Source organism: Echinops telfairi, unplaced genomic scaffold, assembly GCF_000313985.2.
Source record: "Echinops telfairi isolate 266 unplaced genomic scaffold, ASM31398v2 ScPeMD7_2291;HRSCAF=2852, whole genome shotgun sequence".
Taxonomy (NCBI): domain Eukaryota; kingdom Metazoa; phylum Chordata; class Mammalia; order Afrosoricida; family Tenrecidae; genus Echinops; species Echinops telfairi.
In genome coordinates this window covers 8,205,911-8,233,078 of record NW_022106189.1, presented here as the reverse complement: position 1 = coordinate 8,233,078, position 27,168 = coordinate 8,205,911, and the positions used below count along the sequence as shown (strand labels likewise).

General features: G+C 36.6%; 1 protein-coding gene across 1 annotated transcript in view; it reads left to right on the top strand.

Annotated features, from left to right (window-relative positions):
- Positions 1–10,067, top strand: part of NETO2 (neuropilin and tolloid like 2) — a 71,631-nt gene extending 61,564 nt beyond the window's left edge. Inside the window, exons 7-9 of the mRNA XM_030886575.2 lie at positions 113–341; positions 8,102–8,215; positions 9,104–10,067. Coding sequence (XP_030742435.2) covers positions 113–341; positions 8,102–8,215; positions 9,104–9,684 — 924 coding nt within the window. The 3' untranslated portion in view covers positions 9,685–10,067. The remainder of the gene's footprint in view (positions 1–112; positions 342–8,101; positions 8,216–9,103) is intronic.
- Positions 10,068–27,168: the final 17,101 nt, after the last annotated feature.

Here is a 27,168-nt window from a genome sequence, read left to right as displayed (position 1 = left end):
TGGAAAAGCAGGATGTGTGTATTATGTTTTGGGATTAAATTTAATCTACCATGTTGAATATATAAGAAACAAAAATAAAAATGTTTACTTAAAAGTTTTTTTAATGTTGCAGATTTATTTGAGGTTCCTAGATTATCAAATGGAGCACTCAAATGAATGCAAGAGAAACTTCGTTGCAGTCTATGATGGAAGTAGCTCTATTGAAAACCTGAAAGCCAAGTTTTGCAGCACCGTGGCCAATGATGTCATGCTTAAAACTGGAGTTGGAGTAATACGGATGTGGGCAGATGAAGGTAGTCGCCTTAGCAGGTTCAGAATGCTCTTTACATCCTTTGTGGAACGTAAGTAAATAATGCCCATAGCATTGACATATTTTACAGTTTTCAATTACTCAGAATACACTTATTAAGCATTTACTTTTGAGAAACATTATGGTTATCACAAAGACCCCTACTGGTACAGTGGTTAAAATGTTCACCCACTAATTGAAAGACTGAAAGTTCAAACCCACTAATCACTCCATGGGAGAAAGATGTGACATCCATCTTCCTTAGAGATTTATAACTTTGGAAACCCTATGGGACAGTTCTGTTCTGTCCTATAGCATTTCTATAATCAGAAAAAACTTTGAGAGGTAGGGGTTTAGATTTTTTTCAAATATGGTCTTCATAGAGGATAAAGATGTAACTAAAATTTGGTCCTTATTCTCAAGGAACTGACTGCGATGAGTGAAAAAGGCATGTTAGCACAGAAATTCAGTACTAACTTAACAACGTGTAAAATATTTTCCATTAAGATTTTCTTAATTTAAAATTATCAGTAGTGTTAATTCAGCTAAGTAGATAATTAGGAATCCCCTAAACGATGGCCATCAAAAATTTAGATGGGCCAGCTAGTCCTGATTGTTTTCTTGTTTTTACTCTTTATTTTGAAATAATCCCATATATATTGAAACTTTTCCCACAAGATCTGGTTCAAGATCCACTCTGGGGCCCTGTATTACACATAGCTATATTCCCAGGCTAGTATACTAGAACTAGCTTCCTGGGATTATTGGATGAAAAAGTAAATGCATATGTAGTTTAGTTAGGTATTGCCAGGTACCCCTTCAGAAGGTTTATGTCTTTTTTAAATAAATTTTTATTATTTTCCTTAAAATAGTCATCTTTAAGATTTTATGATCATGTGGGAATATTTTCATATTAAAGGATGCTGTAGTTCACTTACAAACACTTATTAGCTTAAAGTGGAAGAATTTTGAGAACAGATTTTAGCATTCTACCCTTCAACTCTTGAAAATTTGAGTAAACAAGCCACCACGTAAAAAAGTTCATTCTGATGTCTTTTTTGCATTTCTCCTAAAAGCCCAAATGATTTGTTAGTACTTCCTGTTACTTATTTTGTGCTTAAAACAAGTATAGGCCATGTTACATCTTTTTGACAAGAGACCTTTCAAAAAGTACCATCATAATGATTTCTTGGTTTTGAATGGTCTTTAACTTAAAATCTACATTTTCACAGGGCTGATTACTTGCCACTGACCCCTTACTCAGATTTATCTTCTACATGAAGAAAATTACTGCACACATAAAGTTGAGCCCTGATAGCAAAGTGTGCTGCTAAGTGCAGTTCAAACTCACCAGCTGCTTCAAGGGAAAAAGATGAGACCGTCTGCCCCCGTAAAGAGTTGCTGATGTGTCCCAGAAACAATACTGGGAATAGGAACACCGTAAGAGAAAGGGGAGTGGAGGCAGGGGGGAGGGGAAAAAGAAGGAACCGATAGCAATGATGGATGAATGGATGACACCCACCTCTGAGGTGTGTCAGAACAGAAACATGGGTGAAGTGATACAGTGGATGGTATAATATATGAAAACATAACAATAAAATTTATCAAGGGTTCAAAAGAGAGGGTGGGGGGTGGAGGAAATAAAGAGGAGCTGATAAGGGCTCAAGTAGAAAGGTAATGTTTTGAAAATGACCATGGCAACATATGTACAAGTTTGCTTATAAAAAATAATTGATTTATGGATTATTATATCTGTAAGAGCCCCTAATAAAATTCTTTAAATTTTTTAAAGGAAATATATATATTATATATATATATATTATATATATATATACCAGTGTGAAAACCCTTTGTCCTATAGGGACACTATAGTCGGTATTGGCTGGATGGCAGTGGCTATAGTTGAGAGCGTTCACATCATTTTACGTCCTGACTGATGAAAATGGTGTAATGGCAAGCTACTAGCAGATATTCTTCATGAGAAATTTGAGGACTGATAATTTTTTCTACACTGATAATTTTAAGATATTTTTCTATAGCTGACATAATTAATAAAATTATGGCTGCATTACCATACATAGGTATATTCCTGTATTTATAATTTTAAAGCCATTTTAGCCAATCATCCTATTTACCCATACCATTAATGCACTCACTTAATATTTATCATGTAAGATCTGATAATATGAAGATATAAAAATTGATAAAGCAATCCTTTCCCTAAAGGACTAGACATCACTTAGGTTATGTGGGGGGGGGGAATGAAATTACATCATTACAGAATTGACTATGATAAAGTCATTTTCAGACATAAAACAAAATACTCTCCTATTTATATATAAGTTACTTCTGGCATACAGCATCAATTATTGATTAAGTGATCTTGGGGGTAGGTAGATTTTAGAACATGGAAATGTTCATTGAGGTGATTTAAAAAATTGCAATGAGTTGAACTAAAACATAGAGTTAGCACATATTTAGGCTTAGGTCGTGGTAGAGGGAGCAGAAAGTAACAAGCCACGCAAGGTAGAGTCAAGCCAGAGTATAAAAGTCTTTAAATTAAAGGCTGATTTACAGATTTTGGAGAGGCTTAAATTACAATGAGAGCTGTGCAAACCATGAAGATTTGAACCAAAGCGATGCCCCTGAGGACAGAGAAGAGAAGTAAGGCGATAAAAGGTGGACTAATCCAGAGTGAAAGGTACGGATGAACGGGTCAAGAAAGGAAACCCTATCATTTGGAATCAGACCTATTAGAAAATGGAAATTAAACACCTTCTAGTTTCTAGTTCATTTGGACATACTGAGTTCCTCAGGCAGGTAACCTTTGCAGTGGGCCTGGCCGTGAGGGACTTGTGCTGCTATACGCTACCACTCCTGAGCTTGTACTAGACTTCTTTTTTGGTAGACATTAAAGCTACTGCCATAAAGTCAATAATGGCAAAATGGAACACCGTGGGGCAGATCGAACAGCTTCACAGGATTTCCAAAATCATAACTCTTCATAGAAGCAGACTGCCTTTATTCTATGAGGCAGTTGGTGGGTTTGAACTGCCGACTTTTCAGTTAGCAGTTAAATACTAACATACCACCAGAGCTCCTTATAAAGACAGTTGGTGAGAAAATCATGTTAACCTTTTCCCTCCATTTATTACCAGCATCCATTTCTGTTGTGACCGGTACAGTGTCTGTAAACTACATACTGCTTTTAAGCTCTTGACATGGCCAGTTCAAGTTGTAAATGCAAAAATACATCCAATATTTCAAAGACTATAAAATAAAACCTATCTGATATGTCTTATATTTGTTAAATGTTGAAATGAGGATGTTTTAGATATACTTTCAGGGATCCCAAGATCACGCATACATTAGATGAGTTGCATTCAGCAAAAGGATAAAAGACAGACTCAGCTAAGGAACAAGGCATTGTCTAGCGAAACCTTTGCACTGGCTTCCTTATTATCCCTCCTCTCTCTTGTGGGGAGGGGGCCGAGGACACGAGCTTGTCGTTTCTGCACTGATGGAGAGTGCAGTCAGGTTTGCAGCTTTTCTGCCCTAGGAAGCCCATAAATGTCAGCAGCTGACGTTTTTATTTTGGAAATGGGCGTGAAGACACCGTCTGCCTGGCACAAACCAAAGTTCCCGACTCCCAGAAAGAAAGGGTGTGTTCAACATAATGACATCATTGCACAAACTACCAAATCGTGAACCGCTTTGCCTGTTAGATCTCCAATGCCAACCAGAAGCCCAACTTTATTAGCAGGACCTTCTACAGATAGCAGCCTCGGGACCACAGTACTATATTAACTTTTTTCTATGCATAAATTGGCTTAAATAAAATACATTAATAAAATTACTTTCTTCTGTTTACTAGCTTACATGTTTGGCTCACATTTATTTTAAATCACCCAAGCATACATCTTACATGAGAAATTCTCTGCTTTCTTAGTTAAGGTGTTTTCTCTCTATATATATATATATATGTTCAAGATTTCTTGATTAATATAATTCTGATAATTAAACAGGTGAAAATTCTCCTTCAAGCGATACTTTTATACCAGCTAATCATAAATGTAAGACTGTGGTAAGACTGCAATAGACTTTGAATTCCAAATTTAACTTTTACCTAAGAATAAGAAGAAAACTTCCCCTCCAAAACTCTGTGTGGTAAAAATTAGGGTATTTAAGTAATGTCTATGAAAGTCTCAGTTTGAAAATTTCCCTGCAATAACAATACTTCTGATCTCAAAACAATAAATTGTTTGCATGTTTATCATTATTCAAACTATTAAACTTCCTTTTGCTTGGCCCCAAACTGTTATGTGTTGTAATTTCTATGAATACATCCAAGAAAACAGAATTTCAGGTTTATATTTGAGAGATTCACTTCACTGCAGGTTGCAGATTGACTAAAACCATGTAATTTGACTTAAAGGGATAGTAAACAGTAGTACTCAGGATGTGTTTGAATTCTTCCCAAGCAGTAAAGATGGATATATACCTGGCTGTTTAAGAAAGGATATGGATGGGTTTAGGAAGATAATTTCTAAGCCTAGAATTGTGAAAGTGGCAGAATATATTTTTGTTAGACTAAGTTTGTAATTTGATTTTCAGTGACATATTGCTTAAGGGCCTCCTATAGGCTTAAAGAATGGAGCCATCTTTCAGCGTCATTGACCATTCTCATCAAAAGTGGAAGGTCGTGGAAAATCCCAGCCTTCCTCTCTCTGCCCCAGAAAAGAGTATAGCGGGCAGGTAGGGTCCTCAGACTGTCTATAGTGTTGCTGTTATCTTTGCTCTTTATTTATAAACCACTGCTACAGAGTCAGTTCTGACTTATAGCAACCCTATAGAGCTGAATAGAACTGCTCCCTCGCAGTTCTGAGGCTATAAATCTTTACAGGCACAGAGACTCATCTTTCTCCTCAGAGGGGCTGGTGGATTTGAACTACTAACCTTAAGGTTGGCAGCCCATCATAACTACCATGCCAGCAGGGCTCCTCCTCCTTATTTATAGACATAAAATTTAGCCATATTATTGTGTTAAATTGACGTTTGTCATTAGCATCCCATATCAATTGCTGATACTTTTGAATCAAAAATGGCCATGTTCATCTAATAAAAGCCCTAAAGTTTAAGATATTTTTAACTATAAATATAACATCTCTCTAAAACAAAATCTGATCGCATCAATATGGTGTTGTATTAGTTTTAAATAATTTGGAGAGCAGTTGAAACAACTAACAAAACTGAGGATCCCTGCTTCTCACTATGTAACCACTAAGAAGCACCACGTAGAAAGCCTGCTGCCAAGATACAGAGACCCATAGAATTGTCTATGGGACTGATGCATGCAGAAGACGGAACACTGCGAACCCACAGTGCTATTCGTAACCTTTCCAACAGGTTTGAAAATAGCTTCTATTGCAAAAGGTAATTGTGAAATAGGTGAAACAGACTGGAGAATTAGAAGATAATATATCTTATTATCTATAATCTATAATCTCTAATAGAATTGTGATCTGATAGCCATTTTTAGAAATGAGCCATTCCAAAATGTTCTGTTTATTTTTGCTGTTTGAAATTGCCCCCATATGTATAATACAGTTTATGATATACAGGACACACTGAAGTGAATATACTAGCCAGTTTCGTAAAAACATACTTTCAAACATCTTCATTGGTTTTTCAATTCTTAACCTAATGGTGTATTAATATGACTAATATTTTCCTGAAGCATCGATCTTTTTTATAATCAGAAAGTACTTGTTTTAATATGTTAAATGATGCCATTATGAAGATGAACAGTCTCAATGAATTAGTCCTTAGATACATAAATACTTTTGCACTGAGAAAAGTATCAGTAGTATTGAAAGATCATTCATCCATAGTCTCAGATGACACTCTTGTTATCCTGTTTATTGAGGGGACATTGAAGCCCAGAGCTCAATGTCTTGAAGTCTCCAGGTAGTGAGTAGTTTCTCTCTATGGTCCACTGGTTGGCACTTTGTTTCCACTTTCTGCTCGCAGCACTGTTCCTCAAGTTACTTACAGCTCAGAGTCTTCAGTCACAAGACTCACCTAAACAAAAAGCATTTATTAGATTATGTTTGGGGGTTTACGGGAGCCCCAATAAGTAATACCTGTTTTTGCAGCCCATGCTTAAAGCCAGTTGAAATATAGACAAAAGGGGATTGGGAAGACGAATACCAAGCTATCAGTTTTATTTGACAGTGTAATTGGAAAATATGGTTTGATATTTGTTAGCATCTTAATACTACACCATAGAATTTCAGGCTTTCCTGAAGGGAACAGACATGGGCTTAGCTAGACAATTGGCTGATGGCCAGACCTGTAAGATTAATAACATACAATTGCAGAACTGAATTTTGCTTCCTGAAAGCTGCTGATTCCAAAAGTAAATAAGAGAAGGCATGAGCTATGAATCACTAGCTCCTGATCCTAAATTTATCAGTAAAATAATTCACTCTTTTTCCTCTAGGGAGGAACAAATGGCTAACAAAGTTCAGGAGTATTAATCTAAAGAGAGCCTTCTCTTTAGAAGGAAAGAAATACCTCAGGACTGTTATTTTATTTTTAATATTATTTTATGTATTTAAGGTGAAAGCTTACACAACAAATTTGTTTCCTTATTAATTTTCTTGCAAATTGCCCCATATGACCTTGTTTAACTTTTTCACAATTTGTCAGCATTCTGATTTATTTCTATTCTGTTTGTTCTGTTTCTGTTGATCTAGGTTCCCTTCCTCTTTCTACCTTCTTGTCTTTGCATTTGGGTAAATGTTAGCTTGCAGCAGCACTTTTCATGAGGCTTACTGCATATTCACTAGAAGACCATATTTAAAGGGCTGGGGACCCGGTAGTCCCATTATAAGTGTGGAAGAGATTATCTGTCCAGTGAAATTTTGCATAGAATTTTATTTTGAAATAAACTTTAAAAAGAAAGTGTAAAATAATCTTTGAGGCTCTTTCTTTCTGACATAGAGTGACATTCATATATTTTTGGAAATCAAAAATATATAGAACTATTTGGGCAAAAAAGACATTTTGTTTGATATTGTAGAAGTCAAAATTTTTAGTTTTTTTTTTTGTTACGTTTCTATTATTCCTCTACAATCTTCTTTAAGTGGAGGGAAATTTAAGCTGTCCTACTTCTTGACTATCAGATTTTTAAAATGTATCTTTACACGGTGCACTATTCTATAATACTATGTTTGTACTTTGCTCTAGAACTTTATTTCCTCATAAAAGTACTTCTATTGAGTCATAATCCAGTATAACAAATGTTTAAAAATGCGATGGGAAAGTATTTGGAATATGAAAAGAATACACAGAGCGATAAGCTAACTCTCAAGGAAAATGAAGGTGGTCTTCCCAAAGAGAGCAACATTTGAGATGTTCTTGAAGGATGAGTGTAGGTGGTCCCCGAGAATGGAAAGAGGTAGAGATATTCCAGGCTGAAAGCACAGCACTTTCCACATATGAAATTACATGAATTGTGAAATTACTCTGTTAGAACTTTATTATCTTAAAATTTTTAGAAAAAATTTGCCACAGGAAATGTATTCTTAAGATCATTACATAAAAATGGCCTTTTAGTGTCCAACAAATCTTTACATGGGACAGGATTAGAGACAGGATCTTTGTCCTATCTTTTTATAGTACAGAATTTATTCATGGAAAGGTCTTTGAAGTAAGAAATTAACTTTGTAAAAGTATATATGTAATTCAGAGATATTTTCTGAATCTATACGTTCTTTTTCAGTAACACCTTTCTCTATTTTCCTTCAGCTCCCTGCACAGGCAGCACTTTCTTTTGCCATAGCAACATGTGCATCAATAACTCATTAGTCTGTAATGGTGTTCAAAACTGTGCATACCCCTGGGATGAAAACCACTGTAAGGGTGAGTTCAGTCAAAAAGCCAACCTTTTTGAGAGAGAAGTAGCTATTTCTTTTCATTAAGGAAAATTTAATGTCTTTTTCTGTAACAACTATGCTTCGTTTAATTGTTTTGGCATAAATGGAGACATAAGAAGGTTCTTTTTAAGTGGAACAAAGGCCTTCTCAGGGATGTTGATCAAAGTCAAGAAAACAATTGTTTTCTACTAAAGCATTTTTGGTTTACAAATTTTTTAAGTAGTTCAGAAGTGCACATGCTATTTCATGTTATTTTACTTTTTTATTGTTAAGCTAGTCATTTGTAAATAAACTTAGTTTTAGTTCGTAATATACTTTAAAAATTTTAGAAGTTTTCTCTTAAAAATATGGAAATGCTATTTAATAAAAAAAATGGATTCGTTGCTAAAAATGGATTCAACATTACAGTACAAAAGTAGACCCACTCTAGAAACTGCATATTTTCATTTCGTGAAATTCCTATATGTCTCTAAGCTAGTTGTCAATCATTGTTTCAGAAGTAACCAGCAGTTCAACCAGATAATGTAATCTGATGATGTCATCTTGAGTACTTGACAGGAAGATTGTCATTCAACAACAGTGGAACATGATAATATACCTGAGTGAAGTTCTCCTCTGTCCTGTAGGATTACTAAATTGGAATTGACTTGATGGCAGTAGGTTTATGCCTCTCAGTGAAATAACTATGTCCTTTACATTTTTCTATTTTATCTAGGGATGTTACCATTGGTTGTTTTAACCATTTGACCATTTGACTTAAAAACTCTTGTTTTAAATTGCATCATCTTAAGTGGATTTGACCCAAAATACCTTACACGTTTGTGACAGGACTTGTGTTAATGGATTTTCAGTGTTTCTTTCTTTCTTTCCACAGAGAAGAAAAAAGCAGGACTATTTGAACAGATCACTAAAACCCATGGAACAATTATCGGCATTACATCGGGGGTTGTCTTGGTCCTTCTCATTATTTCTATTTTCGTACAAGTGAAACAGCCTCGCAAAAAGGTCATGGCTTGCAAAACTGCTTTTAATAAAACTGGGTTTCAAGAAGTGTTTGATCCTCCTCATTATGAGCTGTTTTCCCTGCGGGACAAAGAGATATCTGCGGACCTGGCTGACTTGTCAGAAGAGCTGGACAACTACCAGAAGATGCGGCGCTCCTCCACTGCCTCCCGGTGTATCCACGACCATCACTGTGGATCGCAAGCATCGAGTGTCAAACAAAGCAGGACCAACCTCAGTTCCATGGAACTTCCTTTCCGAAACGATTTTGCACAACCACAACCAATGAAAACATTTAACAGCACCTTCAAAAAAAGTAGCTACACTTTCAAACAGGCACATGAGTGTCCTGAACAGGCCCTGGAAGACAGAGTCATGGAAGAGATTCCCTGTGAGATTTATGTCCGGGGACGAGAAGATTCTGCACAAGCATCCATATCTATCGATTTCTAATCTTCTAAAGATGACATTAATTAGTATGTGTATATGCAGCCTACAGAGCACCTATTTCCAACAGCCATCCCTTTTCTCCTTGATGGGAGAAATCTAAAAGGAAGACCTTCATTTACCATTAACAGCCTATTGTAATGGTGAAGTTTGTATTAGCTCAGGCAGTCTATATGTTAAACCAACCAAGAAGCTTAGTCCATGCAGTGAAAAGAATCATCTATTGCTTGGTGTCTTAAAAACAAATCACTAGTTAAATAGTGTTTCAGGAGGCGAGTGGTTGTGTGGAGCCAGGCTCTGAAGCTGCCTGCTAGTTTCAACACCAGGAATACTGCTCTTGATTAATTCTCTAAGTGTTTTGATCCACAGTAAACTTAAGATTTTCCTTACGTTTCAAATTTATTTTGTTTTCTTAATTTTGTATTACAGGCCAATAATTTTGCATGCTATTAGGAAGGACTAGTTCCTAAAGAAGGACATAATGCTTGTAAAATAGGCTCAATTAAAAAGGAAAACCTTCAATGAGATGGACTGACAACAGTGGCTGCAATAATGGGCTCACGTGACAATTGTGAGGATGGTGCCGGACCAAGCAGTGTCCCTTCTGTTGTACATATGCTCATTTTGAGTCAGAACCAACTTGACCATATCAAGTTAAAATCTTACTATTTCAGTTTCTTACATAAATTCAAGTGGCCAATGCATATTTCAGTATAGGCATTTGTTCTTGAATTTGTCAAATTATATATAGTTATTATGAGAAGTACCACTTAAGACCCAGAGTTATATTTATGTATGTCTTTTTTCTTGACAAATTCCTATAATGTTGCCTTTTAATTACTAGGCTGTTGATCATTATCTTCTACGAGAAATCGATGATAGGATTTATTACCTTTCGTCATCTTTCATTTTTAGTTTCTTACACTGAAAATCTTAACGCTGGGGTGCGTGTACAATTGCCAGTTATAGCTAGAAGCTTAAAAAATATAAAAATGTCAAGCTTTTGAAATTTCCCAAATTTGGTCACATCTGGTGACACAGCCAGGTGATCTCAGTAAGTAAAAATGCATCCCATTCACTTGGAGGGAGGCTCATAATACTGTTTGTTAGCAATTTCATCATCTTTAGATCTGAGTTGCTATTAGGTTTTGAGAAAGATTGTGTAGCTCCCTTTGTTGATTTCATGGCATATGGTAGCCAAGGCTCATATGAGAGTTAATGGGAAATTACTTTAAAAAAATAAAATTAAAAACCTTATCTTCCTTTAGATTGCTCCTTACTTAGGACAGACTTTTTTTTTAATGGCATTTTGACCTTGTTTTTTATGGTATATAAAATGATAATTTATAAACATGATATATAAAAACTCATTGTGTTTTTTAGAATTTTAATATCATTTGATACTTTACAAATTTTATTAAATCAAGATTAAGACCGACAAGACAGATTTCTTTCATTGTTCACATTAGCAGCCTTGAATACAAATATGCTGTGATGAAACTGTAAACTATAATTTATTGTAAAGACATTGATAATGTGTATATAAGCTTTTTGTTTCCTTTTATTGTATTTTTGTTATAAAGTTTTCACTGTGTAGTATTTATTGCTCTAAATTACAACGCAAATCTTGCATTAATATATAATCGTGACATGCCCTTCAGTCATGTTATTTATAGCACTGAGATTTGGGATCTTAAGCTATGTGTGGCAAAGAATTGGTGTTTTAAACTATAACTAATAGACATGCCATGTTTTCTATATTTTTGATAGTAGATTCTCAATGAGTTTAACTGGATTATATTCTTTTAAATATTACATTGATATATTCTCTCAGATTAGTGAAAATTATGACCTTTAAATATGACATATACAAAATGCCCCTCAAAATGTGTTTCTTACATCACATTTTTTAAAGTATATAATACCCAGGAAATATGAAAGCCTACACATAGTATATCCACAGCTTATTTTTGTTTCCTTAAAAATGTAATTCCCTCCATTTTTAAATGTAACTTGAAAAAGTAAAAAGACAATGAATGTAGTATTCAGTGAACTAATTCCAGAGCCAGTTTTGGTAGCTAAGTTCTTTTGGTATCTATGTTGAATAGGCTTTCTAATATGTAATTTACCCAAACCAACCTTTGAATGGCATCATTAAAAAGTTATAATAGCAGCTGATTTTTTTCTTAATTATGAAAGGAAAATTAGCATGTTTTCTATGTAGAATTGTATCTACTCTAAATAACTGTTGAACCCACCTTTAATCTCTGTGGTAGAAAAAATACAGTATGCTTAAATACAGTACCTATAGTCACTTGTAATTGTATTTTCACTTTTGAAAATTCTACCTTTTTAAAGGGCTTGAATTGACTTCAAGTATACACAGCCTTTAATGAAGACATTAAAGTTAAATTAGCACAAAAGTACATGGTTTCAGACAACTCAAGTTAAACTTGGACAACAAATTTGCTTGTAAGTTTTCTGACAGCTAAAACAAATGAAACTTTTTGTTTTTTACAATAGAAAATGCAAACTTATCTGAAGAGGTTCAATTTCTCTTGAACTAAGAGTATATAGAGTGGTATTTTCTCAGGATTTAAGCAGGATGCAAAATATGACATCACAATGGCATATCGTCATGTTGCGAGGACACACTTAACAATTTAGGAACAGTATTATCTGTAGGCTAAGAACTAGATAAAAGCTAAGTGAATCTTAAACTCAAGTATGTCTTCATTGAACTATAAACTCTACCAAATGAAAACCCACTGCCATCTCGTTAATTTCTACTTGGTAGCCCTATAGGACAAAGTAGAATAACTGCATATGGTTCACCAGGCTATAATTTTTTTTCTTCAGGCTATAATTTTTACAGAAGCTAACTGCTACATCTGTCAAGGAGCAGCTGGTGGACTTAAACCACCAACCTTTTGGTTAGTAGCTGGGCATATATTATGCCACTGTTGAACCATAGGTAGATAATAATGTTGCCAGAGTTGATCCAATCAAGAGCCATATGTACTGATTATATTTTTTAAAACAATTGACATTAGTTCCAACTCATGGCAACCCCATGTGTGTCTTAGTAGAACTGCCAAATTGAGTTGTCAAAGGCTGATTTTTCCCCCCTAGATATGGATAGCCAAGACTTCTTCCAAAGTATCTCCAGGAGACTTGGCCTACAACCTTTTGGGTTCTGCCAAGCATTTGTGCCACCTGGGAACCTCCAGATGATAATTAGATTTCATCTTTTAAATATTTGTCAGTATACTATAGGGAAGAAAGATAATTAAACCAATAAATTCTAAACATTTTCTACCTGTGTAATGCTAATTGCCATATATACAGATAAGTAATGTATATTTGCAGCATGTACTCTTTAAAGGAAGCCCTTGTGCCACTCAGTTGATAATGAAAAGGTCCTGTAGGATTGTTAAAGAGTTGAAAGCAACTCACAAGCAAGAGGTTTTTTATCATTGTTTTGTGAGGTCAGTGGGAAAACTAGTTTACGCACTGCCACCAAGTCCATTCTGACTCAAGCAACATTGTAGGACAGGGTAGAACTTCCCCAGGGGGTTCTGAGATTATACTAGAGTAGAAACCCCTATCTTTCTCCCTAGTTGCTGCTAGCATTTTCAAACTTGTGGTTAGCAGCTTAATGCACAACCATGACCCCACCAGAGCTTCTACAGTGAAATCCCTAGTCATAGCAAGAACATGACTTTCAGTCATCTTGTGGAAGTTACAAACATAGAAAATATAATAGCTAAGTATTAACTCTATATCCTTAACTGCAATTCTGAAAGCAGAATATGTCTTAAACATAAGATTTGCATTAAAGAAAATATCCATGTTCCTATGTTGTCATGTCTGGTGGAATTCAGTATAAGATAACCCAAAATTAGAGGAAATTAGAGGCCAAAAAGGAAAGGAATTTCTACATTTCACAACACAAAAGAGATTTGAATGTTGATTTACTAGCATCTGATGTCAGATTGTTACAAGGTCAGCAGTTCTAATCCACCAGCTGCTCAGAGGGTTAGCCTTTGTTCTCTCATAAAGATTCATAGTCTCAAACCCACAAGGGCAGTTCTCGGTCCTAAATGGTTGCTATGAGTCAGAATCGACTTTTTGACAGCTTTTTGTTGTTTCATGTAACAGATATTAGAACTTCCTAAATACCCAATTCTGATGGTTTTTATGCTTTAGCTGTGTAAGAAGGATGCTTCCTTTTTGTGAATTGTATTAACTGGGATCTCAAGGGTAATTCTCAAAGTGGAGTTTCTCTTATTACAGAATTGAGTCTCCTTTCTTGTTCATGTTACTAAGAATAATATGTCCTAAATCAGACTGATTAGACAGACACATAAGGAAACCCCCACTCTTTTTGTAAGATAATAAAAGGTCCAAGAAAGTCCACCTTCATTAATGTGAAGACCAAAGCCCAGGATGGGAAGTGAGGCCCCATCCCAGAACTGCTAGCCCTGCTCTTTTATCTCCATGCTTCTGCTGGCTGTAAAATTTAGGTCAGGCAGCTCTGAGTAGCAGCCCAGGTGTTCATTTAAACTGTCAATCATTCTGATTTTAAAATGGAATTTTTCCATATTTTTTCACAGCATTATATTTCACCTTAAAAGCACCTGTAACATCTTGTTCTGCAGTTTTGTTGTTGTGATTTCTTAGCACCTGCAAACTCTGCAAGACAATGACTGTGAATTTTTAATAAACAATGGTAACAATTTATAGGCTTAGTACTAGCTAGAGCTGCCAATGTTTTTGCTTTTGTGATCTTTGTTAGGTCTCAAAGGGACTATTGTATACTAAAAATTAAACATTTGTGCACTACATCCACTTGAGTTTGGAAGAATGATTTGAGTTGTGAGCCAACGTGACAGTTTGATCTTACTTTATTTTTTACTTGATGGACTTGAACTCCATTCCACAGGACAAGAAAAATTTTTTTAAATCCATTCTTATTTACAAGGAAATGAAAATATGTTTTATAAATTATGAGAAGCAGAAATGTTCCCAAATGGAGACTCCATTCACAATATTTCATGTGTACATATTTATTTTCAGGAAGTAAAAATGTCTGATCAAGTCTTCAGAAAAAATACAGACTTCATAAGTGGGCAGTGCAATACTTTAAAGTGTTAGAAATCAATTTATCTTTGGTTGAAAAAGTGAATGAAGATAGCAATAACTATCATGGGCTGATTTTGACTGGATTTCTTCATCAGATGAGATTTCCACAGAAAAGTTCATTGTTTTCCTTTATTCTGTCTTCAAGAAGGGGGGAAAAATGCTGAGAGAGAAGTCATTTTTCTCTTCCTTAGCAGTGGGGCATTAGTATTCAACAGAAGTGCTGTACTAAATGCTGGGGCTGCTACCGAGATATCCTCCTTACATTCTGACTTTCCTCAGCTGGCCTACTGCCTAAATGCAGCACTGTGTGTTCTAGTGTAGATTATAGGCCTACAAAGTAATGCTCCTAAGTTGTGGGTTTATATAAACCTGCAATTAAAAACAGTGTGCAATCCCTTCTTTGCCTACCTGGTGAGGGAAAGAGAAGCGAGCTGTTTCTCTAGGTTGGAGCAGTGAGTGCCTGCTTAAACCAGAGCATTCTTGGCATAGCCTGTAAGCCATGGCTTTTGCTAAAGGCAGTTTCCCTGCACTTCTGTTAGTATGCTAATGACCTGCACCATTCAGAGAGAGTCCCTCCTTTTCATTGACAATCTTGAGAATCTGGCTTGGTGCAGCAGTATTTTTTTTTTTTTAATTTGTGAGCACTTGGTGGGGGGTGGGGTCAGGATCACTTCCTGAAGAAAGAAGGAGGTGGTGATAGTAAGGCAGGAAGGATTTGGGGTTTTTTAAAACAAAGTACATGGGTTGAAGGTTTATTACGTATGGCTGGTTCTCAATTGCCACAGTTGTTTAATGAAGAGCTAAATAAAATGCTAGGCTCTACCAAAAAAAAAGTACATGGGTATGCTTATTTTAAAATAATTGAAAGAATATCATGGGCTACAGTGGAGTGGCAGACATTTCTTATCACGAAGTGTAAGAATGATCTGCCGTCTAGCAATTAAAAATTACAAGATAGGGAAAATACAGGAGTGTGTGCAGCCAAGATCTTGCAGATATCAGAATCCATATTGGAACTAACAAGACAAAAGGCTCAGGGACTGATGTTTATATTTAAAAAAGAATTTAGGATGCATTTACACTCACAGGGCAAAACAATGTCAGCAAGAGCAACTTCAAAGAACAGTTTTATACAGTTTTTTTTTAAACATTTTATTAGGGGCTCATACAACTGTTATCCTTATACACATATTAAATATACAATTTTATCTTTATAGCAGGTACCCTTGGCTGTCAGTCAGCTATTGAAAACTATTTCAGGAAGAAAAACTTGTGATTATTTGGTGGTGGAAAAGCAAAGGGAAAAGAAATCCTCTTCCAGGAAATCTATTTTTCATCACAACAGAAATGTAGAGGATGATGGGTGAGATCTGGTTATGAAAGTCTTCTATCTTTACTTAGTGACCCAAGCAGTCCCTCACCCAAGGGTGTTTGCTTTATTGGTGCCAAAGCAAAACCACTCCATTCTATGAGCCAATTCCAACTCTTGGTAACCCAGTAACAGTCGTCCAACACATCATTTTTTCATGTAATGCTAGTGTTTTAATTAACTATCTAGGAAGTTGGGTGTCAATGTGAATGAAAAAATGAAAGATGATGACTGGATTATGGAAATCCAACATAGATTCTGGATAGAATTTTATCTTTTTATTAATTTTTACATTATTTCATCCTACTAAAAGGAAAATTGAGTAACTTAAAAGGGAAGTTATTCAAGTTCAGATTTAGTTATAATCTAATTCACATTTCAAATGAAGAATCAATTTTGATCTTTTTTTATATCCATCAGAGAGTGAATTCTGTTGTTTTTATGATGGCTGGAGAGGATAAGACAGTTGGCAGGTACTCTTAGAAAAGGAAGACCAGTTCTTTGTATTCCATTTCTTCAGATGCTACCAGATGCATCTAAACAATGTACCTATTGTATTTATAGCTTTTCTGCACGCATAAATCAAGCTAGATCTTTATCAACTATTTTTATGTCGGGAATGAAGTTGTGACATGTCACTATCCTTTCTAACTTTTTCTATGGCTGCATAACAAAAATTATTTTTTAATGATTCCAAATTTTAGATGCCAGAATCTGTAAACTAGGAATCTGCGTGTACTTTAGTTGGTCCTTTGGCTCAAGGTCTCTCATGAGGCTGCAGTAATTTCAAGGCTCCACTAGGGGATTTACTTTCTTGTTCACGCGTACTTTTTGCTGGAGTTCATTCATTGCAGGCTATTGGACTGAAGACCTCAGTTTCATGTGGGTTGTTGACTGGAGATCTCCCTTTGTTTTGTACCAGTTGGGCCTCTCCCCATAGAACATCTCATAACATGGCAGTGGGTCCCATCTAAATAATTGAGGGACAAGGCTGAAGAAAGCACTGATCAACTCTTTTCAATAGTGATATCTGTTGTTTTTCCAGTATTATAGACCTGGTGGTGGAGTGGTTATGTGCTGGGCTGCAATCTGAAAGGTAAGCAGTTCAAAACCACCAGGCACTCTGTAGAAGAAAGACGGGCTCTCTACTCTTAACATAACAGTCTAAGAAACCCACGAGGGTAGTTCTACTCCATGTTCTGTAGGGTCATAATCAACTCCATTGCAAGTTGGTTTTAGTCATTAGAGGTAGATCAAAAGGTCAGTCCATTTTCAAGGGCAAGCCTCGTAGACAAGAGCATGATTACCATGAGGAAGGATTGTTGGGAGCCTTCTTAAAAGCAAAACTGGCTACTGTCTTATTTTTAAATATTAAAATATATCTAAGGAAATAAGATTGTCTTAAGACTAAAATTGTGAAAGCCAGAGACTATCTCAGGTCTCGTTGCAGCAAGTTTACTGTTACTGGTACATATGTTCAGAGCTAAGTTTTATGAAGTATACACATGATGGTACTGGAATAACTGAAGGGTTACAAAAAAGACTTGCATTTAACACTGAAGCAAAAAATACCTTTACCATTCACAAGCCTATTTTCAGTTCAAAATCAATGAATGCTTCTCTCAAACACAAGTTAATATAATTGGACAAAGTTAACAAGGGAAGAGTAAAAACAAGATTGGAAAAGCACGGTTCAATACCTAGATTTCTGATAAAAATCCTTTCTAGCAATCAGCAGCTACTCAAAATGTTTCAGTAATGTACCAGCTCAGTGACCTGATAGGACCCGATAGTGTTGAATACGAGAAAGCTCTTTTCCTTTGTCATAAGTAGCAAGTAAAATTGTTCTGTAACTGTATATTGAGATAGACCAGTGGTAGCCCCCTCTTTCTTTTTCCTTTGTTCTTTCCTGAGTCGATTTCATTGTAAAACTCAGGGGGCTTCTTGTCCTCCTTTGTTTCCCACTCAGTGCATACGTCTTCCTTCATGTTGACTCAGCTGTGGCTGACACATGCATTCGACTCCTCAAAAGGAGCATGCCCTTCTCAGCCCGCAGTGTGCGAGTCCTCACTGCTCTTACACAGAGCATAAGACAGTTTGGCACACACAGGATTCTCTTTAAGGTTGTCCCTTCATTTAAAACTTAATTTGAAAACAAAACGGTTCTTCCAGTAATAACCCAGGGATTTTAAAAATTATCTCATCACAGTTAATCAAAGTCCAAAGTACATGCTCTGGAGAGACCAGTCCTTATCCCTGTGGAACAGAATGCTTGGTATAATGGAGGGGCCTTGAGTTAGATGGATGGCTGCAGCAATGGACCCAAACAAGAACAGTTGTAAGGATGGCACAGGACCAGCTGCTGTTTTGTTCTGTTGTGCAAAAGGTTATTATGAGTTGACACTGACTTGGCACCTAACAAAAATAATCATAGCTAACTATGATTATTTTATTTTGGAAGCTTATGGGTTAACTAGCATTGTAAGGGGTTAAGGATTCTGCTGTCTCCGGTGGCCTTAATTATTTGCCACTTCCAGAGACTTTGGAAATCAAAGCAAGCAAAATCAAAGCCTACGTTTTTTGTTCTAGTAAAATTGCTAATGCTTATTATCAAATGTTGAATGTAGGACTAAGTATTCAGAATTTTCATAAAGTCTGAAAGTTCATATCTAATAAGAAACTGCTATAGGAAAATTTACTCTGGATAATACCTGATATTAAATATACATACCCTAGTCATTGGACTTCTGTCGTCACTAAACCAGTGACAGAATAAAACAATACTAGCTAATAGAAAGTACATTCAGAACGTTGTTTGCTGTTGGGTTTGTTAGGACTCATAGTGACCCTGTAGGACAGAGGAGAACTGCGCCATAGGTTTTCTTTACGAGGCAGTCGACATCTTTCTCCTTTGGGGCAGCAAGTGGTTTCAACTGCTGACCTTTTGGTTAGCTGCTGAATGTTTTAACCACTGTGCTACCAGGGCTTCTTCCAACACTGGTGAGGTAAATAGAAAACCAAGCTTTTGAACCTGTTGAAAATTGTCCCGTAATTGCTGTTGTAAACCAAGGGGCATGTGTGCATTAATAGCAAGCAAATCTGATGTCTGTAATATTTTGACTAACTCTGGGCTACTGACCTCAGTGTCAGCCATTTGAAACCACTGGCTGCACCACGAGAAAGATGAACAGGCTCAAAATGCCCCATTAGTAGTTCTGTATTACAGGATCTTGATGAATCAGGATCGACTGGATGCACATGAGTGTGAGGAAAACAAGCAGTTGTGCTAGGTGCATATCATCTTCCACATCGGCTTTTAGGACAGTGGCAGGATTTTTGCAGAGCAGCAGCATTGCCAGGACTATCAAGGGGCCCTGATGGCACAATGAGTTTCAAATGGAGCTGCTAACCAAAAGGTCAACAGGCCAAACCCACCTGTCACTCCTTAGGAGAAAGTTTGGGCTTTTTGCTCCCTATGCAGGGTCACAGTCAAAATTGATGGGATAGCAGTGGGCTTGTTTTGGTTTTATGGAACAACACACAAAGCGGTGCTACAGAGCTGGCCATTGCTGTTTGTTTTCTCTCTGCCACCGACTCAGTTTCAACTCACATTGAACTGAAACTAAATCGTTACAGGAGAAATCTTTTTCCTATGGCGCAGTAGGTAGTTTTGAACTGCTGACCTGCGGTTAGCAGCTAATGAGGGTGTTTCCTGTTGGTGTCAAAATACCTAGGCAATGATTGGTTGTTAAGCAACACCTATGGAGCCCTTGTTTACCACGGAAATTATGGAACTGTTTTTAATCAGTTTGAAGGCCTGGATAAAACACAGGGAGCCCTGGTAATGTAAAACTGATACACTTAGCTGCTAACTGAAAGGATGGGTTAGAACCCAGCCAATGGCTCCAATGAAGAAATGGCATGGTGATCCATTCCTGCAAAGCTTAGAAAACCCTACAAGGCAGTTCCACTCTGTCACATGGGACCACTTTGAGTTGAACACAATGGCACCGAACAATTGGATGCGTGGTCAATGATTTGGCAGAGCTAGGAAATTCATTTTAGGGGAGTGCTCTTTGTATTGTAGGATGAGGACAAATTATCCCCCAATTAAGTGCCACTGCTGTCGAAAGATTAAGTTTTTATGTTAAAAATTAACAATGTATTCAATCCTGAAGAAATGATAGCATGGATGTCCGAGGATGGTTGGGACAAACTAGAAGTCACATATGCCTCCACCATCCATTATTTCAAACCCTATTCTGACACTAGTATTCCTCCCATGGCACTCTACTTTCCTCTGCACTGTACTTCTTTGCTGGGTTCAATAATTTATTACCATGACCACCTGGAACTTACAGTGCTCATGATTATGGGGCTTATTAGGGGAGTTAACAGGTAACAAATAGTCAGGATATAGTTTTTCAATTGGTTGTGCCCAAAGGCAGGCCTCTCTCTCTGGTCCTCAGCCTCTTGGTCTGGCCTCTGCCCTGTTTGGGCAATGTTACAAAACTCTTTTAGGGCTGTAATAGATGCCCAAAGACATGCCACTTCATTGTAAGCCGCAACCAAAAGACACTCAACTTCAGCTCCATGGATCAGCAAAACCCTGGTTCCCCTGATTAGGTGCCCAGAGGTACCCCATTCCACAAGCCCGCTTCCTGTCCCCAAGCACTCGGCTCTATATGCTCTGACAGCTGGGAAGCCCACTGCTCTGTCTCAAGCTCTGACTCCTGGTTGGGCTGCTGCTCTCCTCTGTCACTCCTCTAGTGACATACTTCTCATCTCGGGGTCCAAAGGAACCTAGGGGAAAAAAAAAAAAAAGAAACCTAGGGATCTTCTGGCTCTGCTCTTGCTGGTAGTAAAATCTACCCCACCCCCTTTCTGAGTTTCATAGACTTTTCATATAAGAACAATGATTTCACTATTCTTTCGTCCCAGCTTTACTATACATTTGTTGTTTATTTTTGCATATAACAAAGAAACTATGCATGGATTTCAAAACATTTTACATCAAAATACACTCATATTAACTTGTTATGTCTGAACAAGATCTAGTTTAAAGCACTAAGAAGAATAAGACATCAATTTAACAAAAAATTCTTATCACAGCAACATGAATTCTGCTGAAATTGCAGCAAAAACAAACATCAAATTTATAGTGAAGTGAGGGAGAAAGAATAGTGAAATCATTGTTGCTTTATGAAAAGTTTATGGGGTGAGGGAACCGATTACATGGAACTGTGTGTGACCTCCTCCCTGGGAGACAGACAGCCGAAAAGTGGGTGAAGGGAGACGTCGGACAGGGCAAGATATGACAAAATACCCATTTATAAACTATCAAGGGCTCATGAGGGAGGGGGGAGCGGGGAGGGAGGGGAAAAATGAGGACCTAATGTCGGGGGTTAAAAGGAAAGAAAATGTTTTGAGAAACGATGTACAAATGCGCTTTACACAATTGATGTGTGTATGGATTGGGATAACAGTTGTATGAGCCCCTAATAAAATGTTAATAAAAAAATAAAAATAAATTAAAAAAGAAATCAGCAGTTTACAAATGGATATCTTGGAAGACAATGTTGAAGCCTATAGTGTCAGAGGATTCACATCATTTGCAAGGAAACAATCTTGCTCATGTGCTAATTGAAGAGGATCCACAAATAACAAGAGAACAATAGCCAACCACAGACATCTCAATTGGTTCAAGTTACATAATTCTGACTAAAAAAGTTGAGCTAATTTTCTGCTTGATGGGTATCAAGTTTTTGCATCCAGATCAGCTGCACAGAACAGAGTTTTCAATGGAAATTTCAACAAGATCAAGAAACATTTCTTGGAAGAATTGTAGCAGGAGATGTACCAGTACAATCCTGAAGACAAAACACAATCAAAGCCATGGCGTTGTCATCTCTTCAGATGAAAGGTAGTCAAAGCAAATGCACACTTGTGAAGAGCTAAGGCCATGACAATGGTTTAAAAAAAAATTATGCTCAAGGCATTTTGTTTGTTGACTTTCTGGAGCGCCAAAGACATCTGGTTTTTATAATTGTTTTAAAACCCTTAAGTGAATACCCCCTCCCCCCTTTTTTCATTTCAATACCCTCCTCTTATAATAGGGAATTTTCTAGAATTGATGAAAGATATGAATCTTTAGATTCAAGAAACATCAAATTATAATGTAAAAATAAGCCCACATACTGTATGAAATAATAGCAGAGATCATAAAAGTGAGTTGAGGTTTATAGATAAAGAAATAGAGACTTGAAATCAGATGATCATAACATAAGCAACAAGAAAAATGAACCATCAGTGGTGATTTTTATGCTCAGATAAACTATCATGCAATGAGGAGGGAATAAAGAGATTTTCAGAAGAATAAAACCTGAACAGACCACCAAGCAGGGCATTAAAAAGTAACTCCCCAAAGAAAACAGAAGGAAAGTGATCGAAGATCTAAGACGCAAAAAAGTATGAAGTGCAAATAAACTGACAAACATGTGGAAACACTTTGTATTTGTTGCAAAAAAACAAATATTGACATCATATGTTTTGGGCCACCCATGTCCTACCCTGCAAGATATTTCTTTAAGTGAGGTATGTTCAATTTTCTTTTTAACAACAGCATGTTTTAAAAATAGTGTAGGGTGTTTATGAAAATACCTTGCAGGTGAGGAGAATGTGGTTGACAAAACATATGATGTGTTATTTGTGTAAAAATAAATTATGGTTTGGAAATAAAGAAATACAGTAGTAGGAAAATATAATCTTGGTGATAGAAACGAAACTAGAGAGCACCCGATAGACTTCTGTAAGACCAAAAACTTCTTTATCACAAATACCTTTTTTCAACAACACAAACAACGACTGTGTGTATAGAAATCTTCAGATAGAATGCACAAAAATCAAATTGACAATATCTTTGTGAGGAGACGATAGAGAAGGCAGGACAAGGACCAACTGAGGAACAGAGGGTGATTTGCTCATACGTAAGTTCAAGTTGAAGAAACAGAAAACAAGTCCACCAGAGCTAACCATTCAACCTAAAGGATATCCCACCTGAAGTTCAAGAACAACTCAGGAACAGATTCGATGGATTGAACACTAATGATGAGAAAAGACCTGGTGAGCATGCTGTGTTAGGCCAGGTTGACTAGAGAAACTAATCCAGTGGCACTCACATATGTCACTGAAATAGCCTTATATCAACAAGTAATTATATATCAAAAACATCTGATCCCAGTCCAGCTGAAGTCAATAAGGCCAATACTAGCTCATAAATCCCTCTTCAGACTCACAGTCAGAAGCAATGATGCCAAATACAGGAAAATCACCAGCCCATGGGTGCAAAATCGTGTAGATCCAATGGTGGTGGACGCATCTCCATGGCTCTGGAAGGCCTCAGAGTGGTTCCGTGGCATGAAGGTGAAGGCAGAGAGAGGGGGAGGTGCCCTGGGCCCTCCTTATGAGAAGGCCACGCCCACAAGGAGTCATCATCAGGTAGTGACCTGATTTACAGGTTTAATACCACCCCATGCACTATTATATATCTTCAACTTGACATGAAATTATATAATTACCACAGATTATATCAAGAACATCATGAAGAAAAGCAAAAGGTCATTTAAAAGACAGACAAGATCAACATGGATGTCGGAAGAGATTCTGAAACTTCCTCTTAATCTTTGAGTAGTTAAGGCAAATAGAAGAAATGATGACATCAAAGAGCTGAACAGAAAACTTCAAAGGGCAACTTGAAAGGATAAAATATTATAATGAAATGTGCAAAGACCTAGAATTAGAAAAGCAATAGGAAGAACACACTAAGCATAACTTAAACTGAAAGAACTCAAGAAAATATTCAAGTCTGGAGTTGAAATTTTGAAAGATTCTATGGGAAAAATATTGAATGATGCAGGAAAAGAAGGTGGTAGGAATACACAAAATCACTGTACCTAAAAGAACTAGTTGATATCCAGCCATTCTAAGAGGTGGCATATAGGCAAGAACCAATGGTGCTGAAGAAAGAATTCCAAGCTGCACTGAAAATATAAGCCAAAACCAAGATTCCAGGAATTGAAATGTTTCAACAAGCTGATAAAGCACTGGAAACACTTACTCATCTATGCAAAGAAATTTGGAAGACAGCTACTTGGCCAACTGACTGGAAGGGATCTATATTTGTACCCATTCCAAAGAAAGGTGACCCAACAGAATGCAGAGAAATGATAGAACAATACCATTGATATCACATGCAAGTAAAATTTTGCTGACGATATCCAACAATGGTTGCAGTAGTACAACGACAGAGGTTCAAGCTAGATTCAGAGGAAGACATATAATAAGGGATATTGCTAATGTCAGATGGCTCTTGGATAAATACAGAGAATACCAGAAAGACGTTTACTTGTTTTTCATATAAAAAGGTATTGGACTGTTTGGATTATAATAAACTATGAATAGCTTTGACAAGAATGGGAATTCTAGAACACTTGCTTATGCTCATGTGAAACTTGTACATGGATCAAGAAGCAGTTGTGTAAATGGAACTAAGGTGCACCAGACCCAAGCCATGGTATACTCAATTGCCTTATATGCCTGTGAAACTTGGACATTGAATGAGGAAAACGAGAAAAATGGATGCATTTGAATTGTAGGGTTGGAGAAGAATATTGAAAGTACCGTGGACTTCCAAAAGGACAAACAAGTCTGTCTTGGAAGAAGTACTGCCAGAGTGTTCCGTAGAGGCAAGAGTGGCAAAACTTCATCTTACATACTTTGGACATGTCAGGAAAGTTCTGTTGCTGGAGAAGCACAGCATGCTTGGTAAAGTAGAGGGGCAAGTACAGGAACGAGAGGAAGGCCTCAAGGGAGTGAGCTGACACTGGCTGCAACAATGGGCTCAAGAACAAGTGTGAGGATGGTGGAGGGCCCGGCAGGGCTTTGTTCTGTGGTGCGTAGGATTGCTATAATCGGAACCGAATCAACACTGAAAAACAACAGTACAGTGGAGACTCAGAATATCTTCCACATTAATCCTAGCTGAGTAACCGAGACACCCTCCAAAATACGATTCTAACCAGAGCTATAGAGACTAGAATTTTCAATACATCACAAATGGGATTTTAGATAGAAAATTCATATTAAGAAATATTGCTTCACCTTAGCATGCAGACTTGCTAAACACATTTATTGTTCTAGTAGGTTTTTTATAGATTCTTTTGTATTTTCTATGTATACAATTATATCTGATTAAAAGTACTTTAAATTATATATGCTTTCAAAAATTGTTGCACCGAATAAAAACACTAGTACAATATTGAAAAAAATATTGATAAATGAAATCTTTTTTATTGTTCCTGATATTAGAAGGAAAGCACTCAGTCTTTCACTACTTAATATATTATTAGCTAGATATAGGTTATCAGGTTGAGGAAGTTCCCTTCTATACCTAGTTTGCTAATTTTATTATGTATAAGATTGAGTTTCGTCAAATATTTTCTCATTTGTTGAGATGGTCATGTGTTTTCTTTTTTAAATGGAAAACTAAATTGATTTTCAAATGTTAAACCAACTTTATATTCCTGGATAAATGCATATGGTCATGATATATTATGCTTTAAATAAACTGGTGGTTTAAATATCTAGTATAATGTTAAGAATTTATTTTTGCAACTTTTTTTATCATTTTATTAGGGGCTCATACAACTCTTATCACAATCCATATATACATCAATTGTGTAAAGCGCATTTGTACATTCATTGCCCTCATCATTCTCAAAACTTCCTCTCCACTTAAGCCCCCGGCATTAGGTCCTCATTTTTCCCCTCCCTCCCCGCTCCCCCTTCCCTCATGAGCCCTTGATAATTTATCAATTATTATTTTGTCATATCTTTCCCTGTCCGACGTCTTCCTTCACCCACTTTTCGGTTGTCTGTCCCCCAGGGAGGCGGTCACATATAGTTCCTTGTAATCGGTTCCCTCTTTCCAATCCATTCTCCCTTTACCCTCCCAGTATCACCACTCACACCACTGGTCCTGTAGGGATCATCCACCCTGGATTCCCTGTATTTTCAGTTCCTATCTGTACCAGTGTACATCCTCTGGTCTAGCCACACTTGCAAGGCAGAATTCATGTCATGATAGTGGGAGCAGGGAGGAAACATTTAGGAACTAGAGAAAAGTTGTATTTTTCATCGTTGCTACATCACACCCTGACTGGCTCATCTCCTCTCCGAAACTCCTCTGCAAGGGGTCTCCATATTTTTGCAACTTTTTCATGAGATAAATATTGTGTGAAGTCTGTTTGATTTTGATGTAAGGACAAGCTAGCCTCATAAAATGAGTTAGAAGGTATTTTACCTCCTCCATTTTCTAAAGTTGTATAAGACTGGTATTAGTTCATCACTAAGTGATGAAATTTACCACCAAAGCCATTTGAGCTTGAAATTTTATTTATATAAAGGTTGTAAAATTTTAGAAATCATTAAAAATTTTATATAGGCTATTTAAGTTTTCTGTTTCTTCTTGAGCTAATTTTGGTTTATTGATATCTTTCAAGGAATTCATACATTCCATTAAGGTTAATTTTGTTAACAAAAAGTCATAATAACTTACTGTAAGTTTGTTTTTTAAATATAATTATTGGGTTTTATTGTGTTTGGCTTCTTTTTCCTGGTGGAAATATACATACACCAACAATTTCTGCGTATGAATGTGTGAAATTATCTCAAACAGGGACATTGATTATGTTTTTCATTGTACAAGCCATTCTTACTATCCTTCCTCATATTATTCCACTAATGTCTTAAGCAGGGTTTTCTAGAGAAGTAAACCAGTTATACATATAACTAAGAGAGAGAAATATTTATATTTACAAATGACTCATAAGGTGTAGAAGCAGGTAAGTCCAGACTGTGGGCCAGATGTTAAAGTAGAGGCTTCTCCTGAGTGGCTTAACTTCATGGGCTAATGAACC